We start from the raw sequence: 8,803 nt of genomic DNA, 5'->3' as shown, positions 1-8,803 counted from the left end.
AGTATATAATTATGTATAGCAACTAGTATACATGTAATTAAAATGTGAAATACCCACAACTTCAAATGTAAACCACTTCACCTTTTCTAGATCATTTTTAAAAATATTCCACCAATCCTTTATCATAAAATCCGGGTAGAGGAAAATAGAAGGTTTAGTCAACCAAGTTTCGAATCGAGGATGACCTCCCCAACTATGTAATTACCTAGCCAAAAGTCCCGAGCATGTACGCCTCTCAAAGAGCTTACCGCAAAGAGGAGGATCAGAAGGCGGGGTCTCGATCAACTAACCCAACTAACCCCCACTGGACACCTGTATAGGAGTTCATGTACATGGAAACGTCCTACCCCTCTACCTCATGAAATCCATCAAAAGAATAAAATTCGATTTTCAAACCTAAACCATTTCACATATCCATAAATTCCAAAATTGTCCAAAAATATAAATAAACAATAATTTTTCAAAACCATTCTCACAAACATTTTTACCAAACACTTTAAATTATCAAAAGATAAGTCCGTTAGTAAAAGACCCGCTTCACTAACCACTTTAAAATATCAAAAGATAACTCCATTAATAAAAGACCCGCTTCAAACCATTTAAACCTCATTCTTTGTCCAATATTATATCAATACATACACATGGATATTAATCTCATAAGCATTTTTCTCTAGTTTTATAAAATGATAAGCATTTTCCTTACGTGGTCGGAAATGGGTACTCCACAAAAGTGACCACTAGAACTCCTCGGCTACAAACTCAGAGTCTACATAATATTTATATACATTCCATATCAATACACCTCAAACTAAAAATTCAACATGCATGCAAAACCTCTAAACCATTTATGAATCTAACCTCCCTTTTTAAGAAGGTTTGCATACAATCTTTAAGAAATAAATTAATCAAAATATTTAGCTTTAAGGTCCCATGTTTATATTATAGTCATATCAAGCTTACCAAAATTTCATACAAAATAACAAGGTGTAAATAGGTAAATAAAAGACTAATGCTAAGATTGCTAACTACTATCAATATCTAAAATTTCATTTCTAATAGTCATCTCACGATTCTGCACCCATAATTAATTAAAAATCCCGCAAAGTTACAGCAATTCTCAACAACACCAAAATTCAATCAAGCATGCTTTTAGTTCATTCAACTAACCAAATTTCGTCTTAATCAATCACAAATCAAAATCAACAATTAAAAACCAGAAATATAAGACTAATTCATATTTGTTATGGCGTACTTAAGATCATTACAAAAATCGTCACAAAAGTCGTCTGACTGTAAAGTTCATAAAAATCAAAACAAAAAATCAAAATCAACACAATTTCATGTTTTTGTTGACAAATACTACTTTAAATAATTAAAATTAACACATATAAGTGATAGATTATGATTAACTTACATAATTAGAAAGGATTTGAGTGAAAATATAGACAACAACACATCACTTGGCTGATTTCCTCTTCTTTTCCCCTTTTCTCCTTCTAATTTTAGGGTTTGAGATAGCGAGTATGTGTCTTTTCTTTAATTGCCAGGAAACTCCAGGTCAAAGACACGTTTTTATGATTCATTCTTTTTTTTTTTTACTAAATGAGTTATTCATACGGTTCAAGTCATTACAAAACGGGTTGCTTATCGATCCGAGTAAATAACTTACATACGGCTCTTTTATTACTAAGCCAGTTTCATGTACTTTACTAAAATTATCTTATTTATTATTTATAATAGTAACTTAGACCATTTAACTATCCATTCATTATTTACTAATTATTATATTAATCATTTTTACAAATTATTCCGGGTGTTATAGCTAGGGTTCTTCATCAACAAAATATATAAAGAAGATGTTATGTAAGTTCGGTATGACTAATTCAAACCCATTCTCTACACCTATGGTTTCATCCATAAAGCTTGACTAAGATGAGAAGGGTAAGAAAGTTGATGAAACGATGTATCGAGTTATGATCGGTTCATTACTTTATTTAACCGCTAGTTGTCTGGATATTTTATATAGTGTATGTCTATGTGCTCAATTCCAAGCAAGTCCTAGAGAATCGCACTTCATTGCCGTAAAATGTATTCTTAGGTACTTGGTTGGAATGTAAAATTTGTATCTTTGGTATCCCTCACATTGTCCTTTCAAGCTTTTAGGATACTCGGATGCAGATTATGCCTGAAGCATTGTTGATAGAAAGAGTACATCCGGAATTGCCACTTTCTTTGGTCTGTGTTTGATCTCATGGGCGTCAAAGAAACAAAACACCGTTGCTCTTTCCACCGCAGAAAGCGAGTACGTAAGGGCCACATTGTGCTGTGCGCAAATCCTTTGGGTTCGACAAAAATTAAGAGACTATGGTATTATCTTCGACTCAACTCCTATCTTTTGTGATAATACTAGTGCTATTAATATTTCAAAGAACCCAATACAACACTCAAGGACTAAACATATTGACATACGACATCACTTTTTACGCGATCATGTGGAAAAAGGTCAAATTCATCTTAAATTTTATAGAACGAAAAATCAAATAGCTGACATTTTTACAAAACCGCTGGAAACAGAATAATTCGTAAAATTTCGGTTGAAAATTGGTTTGTTAGATTGTGCATAAATTTGATTAACAAAATATCTCGCATGATTTACTAAAGTAGACGGTTTTACGTATTTGTTTAACTAAGACGATTTTATGTTAATATGAAGTGAGTTAAATGATTAATCGACATGCAAAATCCGTTGTGTAAAATTGTTATTTGCATAGAGCCACTAAAGTGAATGACCCCCACCCATCAACTCACCCTTTGTCATTCCCCAGGACCACTTGTAGCCACCTAAAGCCGCTCGTGACCCTACCCTTGCACGGTTACACCTCCCTCAAAACCCAACCATATATCACTTTTACTATTCACCATTCCACCTCATTTACCTCTTAAAATTCAAACAAATAATAATGAAATCTCTTTTTTCATTCAAATATCATGAACATATTCACCTCACCTCACTTCTGTCCAAAATCGTTCAAAAATTCCCTCTTCCAACTCTTACTCTTACCTTCACTTTGAAAGTCATGCCTCCTAAGAAAGCCCTCAACAAAAAGATCAATGAAATTCGAGCATCTTACATACCAAAACCGAAAATGAATCTACCCATTGTTGAAGCAAGTACCGAAAGCTTAGGTTCCAAATTTGTTCAAAGCCAAAAATCAAGTCCAAAATCTAAAGTAACTCCAATGCCAAGAAGAAAAACGGTAGCAAAACGCCCCAAAACAGCCTTCGAAGCTAGACCGTTTTCAAGTCAGGTTTCCAATCGGAAAATCGATTTGAACGAACCACATGCAATGGATACCGAGGATGAAGATGGTGGTTCTAAGGTTGTTGGTGAAGTTGATGATGATGGAACTCCTATTCTCGAAAAAGGAGTTGATGTTAATGTTGATGTTGAGATTGGTAACAAAGAAAAGGAAAATGAGGATGATACTAGTGGAAAAGAAGAAGAAATCAAAAAAGGAGGAGAAATTGAAGGAGATGAAACCGAGAAGGAAGGGAAAAAGAATGAAAAAGATGTGAGTGGAATGAATGAAAAATAATTGAGTGAAAACAATGAAAAATCAAAGAGTGAGGAGAAAGAAAAGAGAGAAAAATCGAAAGAAAAGAGTTGAAAATAAAGTAAGGAAGAAAAAGAAAAAGAGAGTGATGAAGAGGTGTTGAGTACAATGGTCCGAAATCGAAGAAGGAAGGGAAAAGGAAAAACGGTTGTTAATGATGAAGGTGAAGGAGACATGGAAGTTTTTAAAGAAAAGTTGAATGCCATCTTTGATGATGATGAGCTCTTCAAAGATGAAGGTGAACCCGTGTGACAGGGCTGTCGTATACCTACCAAAAATAACTAACTAAACTAACTATATAGCTAGGGAAGTCAGGTTGATCTCCTCAGGGAGGCAAGATATCTGTAAGAGTCCATCTATTTGGTCACAAAATGGGGGGTGTTTAAATTGGTTTTCTAAACTAAAAGGTTTAAAGGAAGAGAAGCAGAGAAAAGAGCGATAAAGGCAGAAAAAGATGATAAACTTTCAATAAAGAAGGGACATGTCAAGATTTCGGTTCACTACGGTAGTCCAGTGACTCAACTGTAAACAAATTAGATAAATTACTGCGAGACGGATATGGAAAGGTCCTTCCGGTCCACTTTCTATCCTAAACTTCCATTAACTTAACTTTCGACCTCGTCAGGGTAGTCTAATGTTCATATCAGGTCTATTTAGTCCAATCTTCCGTTCCAGGATTAAATTTAACCAGATTAAAAAGGTGACTCAAAAGCGTGCACTCAACTAAGTCGGTAAATACAGTTATATTACTATGGTGACAGAATCTCACAATTAATTCATCTAACCTATTTACTACATCGTCACATTTCTACCGTAGACCCCCTAATCCCGACATGAAACAGATTTAGCTACTCATATCGCTATTAATACTATCAATACTAACAACAAATAAATAACCAACATTCAACATGATAAAATGATAATAAAAATGCATAAAAGGTAATTAAGGCAGAAATTAAATGAGACAAAACAAGTAATTAAAGTGAACAAATGAAAGATTAATATTAAAGAGAGAGAAAGAGATTACAATCGCAAGAATCCGGCGTAAAGAACAAGCAAATCCGAGCGAAATAACCCCGAAAATAAAGTTACAGTGAAGAAGAGAGAGTACGTAGTCTTGGAAAATGATAGATGATATAAAAGATGATATTAACCTAGTTAACGTATGCTTAAATAAAAAATAAACTAAGTTCAATAACTAAAACAAGTTCACGGGCTAATTAAAGCCCACGAAAGCCAAAACCACTCGATCGAGTAGTTTTAAACCACTCGATCGAGGAAAACGCCAGATAATCTACTCGATCGAGTAGAATTGTTACTCGATCGAGTAACCTCTCTTTCCAGCTCTTCTTGATCGAGTATAAATCCACTCGATCTATCAACCAAGGCCACAGAAACCACTCGATCGAGTAATAAAACCACTCGATCGAGTATTCTTCTTTCGAATCAGCCTAAACTCGTACCCGACTGCCTCGTAAACCGTGCCTTCACGCTTCCCAATGCAGGAACTCACTCCGAAAAATCCCGTCTCCTCAAAATGCATGCAAAAAGGACGAAAAATGGTACGATTCCACTACTTTTGCGTTCATTTCTACAAAACGGACAAAACGAACCAAAGTTGCCAATTCGGGGACAAAATGCAATATAAACAGTATAAAAGTACATAGAAATATGTGCTAAAATAGGCTAAAAAGACTATATAAAATGCACGTATCAAATCTCCCCAAACCGAACCTTTACTCGTCCTCGAGTAAACTAAAATGCAACTAATGGAACGGAAATGAAAACTCAGAGCTAGCTTAACTTGTCTACTTGAACCAATTTAGTGCAACAAAAATTAACATTCATAGCTAAGCAGTCAATACGCAAATGAGTTATAAGTTGTTCAGAAATATAGCCAACCTATCGACCTTGCAAGACCAAAAAAATCGGACTCTCACGTGGTCACTCTTCTCTCATGAAGCAGAGGGTGAATGTTATATGTAAAAGAGAGAAGGAGAAACAGTCACTCACCTAACTGCGACCTACATAGCATGCATGCAACAAAAATGAAAGACGATTCAAGTATTAATGCACACACTCCAACCAATAATGCCCGTCACAGCTGAGGGCTTACAAATAATATGGGAATAGTGAGGTTCAGGTGAGAAAAGGCAAAATAAGTTATGGTAATGTGGAGGTAAAAGCGTCAAGCTAGTTCCTAACAGGACCATATAAAACCATCCAAATCTTAACTGACTGGAAAAACAAAAAAAAATTCTGTGGGACTAAAAACGATGATGAGAGAGAAAGCTAGAGAGAGGAAAATTCTAAATTCTTAAACCCTAATAAATCTATTACAACGATGACGGCTCTGAAATCTATGTCAAACCGCTTTTCGCCATTAAATTTTACAACTAAATCTGCTTTACAATCTTCCAAAGCTTCTGTCGTGGGCTAATCTACTAAACATGTCCCTAAAGGTGGTGACTTGGTTCCTTCTTTGTCTGATACAGGCAAAACGAAGTCTATCAACGCAATTCAGGGCATTCCTGTGTTGAATCTTAGCGAAGGAGAACCAGTAGAAAACGACGGCTGGACGTTGCGGAAGGGAGGAAAGAATATACCCATTTTGGAGACTATTGCTCAAGAGGAGGAATTAACTGATTTACTGCAGTTTACACACGAAGATATCAAAACAGAGGTAGATTTTTGGTCTAACTCTGTTATTTGTTACATTTTGGGAGCAAACCCTCCTTGGGATCTTGTTGAGGATTATGTGTATAAGATGTGGGATTGTTTTGGAATTGATAGGGTTTCCTTTTTGGATAATGGAGTTGTTGTAAGATTTACTAAACCTGGGGAAAAGATGCTTTATTGAAGTCTGGTTATTATCTTTTTGATAATAAACCAGTTATTGTCAAACCCTGGGTTAAGGATATGGATTTGGTTAAAGAGAAGGTAGCTGTGGTTCCAGTTTGGGTGAAGCTATATGGAATTCCCTTGAAATTTTGGAGAAAATGTTTGCCTCAAATTGCTAACCTGGTAGAAAAATATGTTAAGATGGATATTGAGACACATGATATGGTTCATTTGAGTTTTGCCAGAGTGATGGTTGAATTATCTATGGATCAAAAGCTCATTGAGAAGATTAAATTCTTAGATGAAAATGGGCAAGTGGTACATGTTAACATAGAGTATGAATGGAGGCCTATTTCTTGTACGAGCTGTACAGGGATTGGGCATGATGCTGCTCAATGCAGGAAGCCTAGGAGGAGGAAGGCTAACATTCAAGGTTCTAAGGTTCCTGTTAAGCCTTCCCAAAAAAAAGAATGGAGGCCAGTGGAGAAACCACCAATCCAGTCCAAGGAAGTGGTAACTCCTCCTACTCTATCTTCTGATAATTTCTCTCCACTCTCAATCAGTAGAGCTACTCCTGTCATTAAGTCAACTCCTGTCAAGAAAATCATTAGGCTTAATAGACAAGAGGGTATGGTTGGGGTGAGGTTGTCAGGAAGGTTTAGTAATTACACATTTATGGATGCTCTAAATCATAATGTTGTACCACAAGAGCAGGCTGTTGAGAGTGGCAAAGACCCCCCAGATCCTAATATCAATGCATAGTTTAGGATTTTGGAATGTCAGGGGTCTAAATGAACTGAATAAGCAGAGAGTGGTGAGATCTTTCTTGCACAATAATGGGGTAGGGCTTTTTGGTTTGCTTGAAATTAAACTAAAGCCTAGCACTTTGTTGAATAGGAATACCTCTATTTGTGATGGTTGGAGTGTCACCACTAACTGCAGTTGGCATAAGGGGAGTAGAATTTGGATTTTATGGAAGCCTAATCTGTTTGATATTCAGTTTTTGTCTTATAGTGCTCAACATATTTATATGTTGGTTCATTCTAGAGTTGATGATAAGAAATTCCAGCTTACTATGATCTATGCTTTTAATGGATTGCATGAAATAATTGATTTATGGAATACTCTCAAGAAATTTCTGCTACTTGTTGTACACCTTGGCTTTGGCTTGGGGATTTCAACACTGTTCTGTCTCCTATTGAGAGGTTAGGAGGTAATACTACTAATGCTGAAATGGAGCATTTCCAAGACTGTGTGTCTATTTGTGGTATGGAGGACATCCTTGCCACTGGTGCCATGTTTACCTGGTCTAACAAACAGGAATTAAATGATATGGTATACAGTAGGCTGGATAGGGCTATGGGAAACCAGGAGTGGCTGGATGATTATTCCACTAGCCTTGCTCATTTTCATCCTGAGGGATTGTTTGATCATTGTCCCTGCACTATTGTGGACAGGAATGCTGATATTGGAGGGAAAAAGAATTTCAAATATTTCAATATGTGGGGGCTTACTCCTAGTTTTAAGGATTCTGTTGCTATGGCTTGGGCTACTGTCTATAGAGGGACTAAAATGTTTTCAGTTGTTAAAAAACTCAAAGCTCTTAAGCCTATTCTGAAGAACATTAATAGAGAGTGCTTTTCAGATGTGGAGAATAATACCAATATTGCTAGTATGGCTTTGGAGCATATCCAGAAAGCCTTAATTGATAATCCTGGGGATGCTGATCTTATTCAGCAAGAAGCTGCTTTGGCTCATGAACTGAGAGATTTAGTATCTGCCGGGACAGTTTTCTGCTTCAAAAAGCCAAGGTGCAGTGGTCCTTAGAAGGAGATCTTAACACTTCTTATTTTCATCATGTCATTAAGAAGAGAATGTTGCTCAACAAAGTATTCCAAATTGAGGATCAGGAAGGGAGTTTGTGCATTGATGGTGATTCAATTCAGCAGTCTTTCTTAGAGTACTATCAAGGCTTACTTGGGTCTACTAATACTACCACTGAGGTTAATGTGAATGTGGTCATAAAAGGTACCTGTTGTACTGCAGCTCATTGGGACATCTTAGCTAAGCCTGTTACTATTGAAGAGGTTAAGAATAGCATCTTTAGCATTCCTAAGAATAAGTCACCTGGTCCTGATGGCTATACAAGCCAATTTTCCAGGGATGCTTGGGATGTAATTGGGACTGATGTGAGTGCAACAGTAATTAATTTTTTTGACACTGGGAAGTTATTGAACCAGCTGAATGCAACTATAATTACCTTAATTCCTAAACTGGACAAGCCAACTAGTGTCAAGCATTTCAGGCCAATTTCCTGCTGTAATGTTCTTTACAAAGCTATTTCCAAA

General features: G+C 36.2%; 1 protein-coding gene across 1 annotated transcript; it reads left to right on the top strand.

The window, feature by feature from the left end:
• Positions 1-7,571: 7,571 nt before the first annotated feature.
• LOC141628613 (uncharacterized) lies at positions 7,572-8,282 on the top strand. Its single transcript, XM_074441730.1, has one exon. The coding sequence runs from the start codon at positions 7,572-7,574 to the stop codon at positions 8,280-8,282; it is 711 nt and encodes a 236-aa protein (XP_074297831.1).
• The last annotated feature ends 521 nt before the right edge of the window (positions 8,283-8,803 follow it).

This window comes from Silene latifolia, chromosome Y (genome assembly GCF_048544455.1).
Source record: "Silene latifolia isolate original U9 population chromosome Y, ASM4854445v1, whole genome shotgun sequence".
Taxonomy (NCBI): Eukaryota; Viridiplantae; Streptophyta; class Magnoliopsida; order Caryophyllales; family Caryophyllaceae; genus Silene; species Silene latifolia.
Note: the sequence above shows the minus strand (reverse complement) of the source record. Positions and strands in the feature narration are given on the sequence as shown.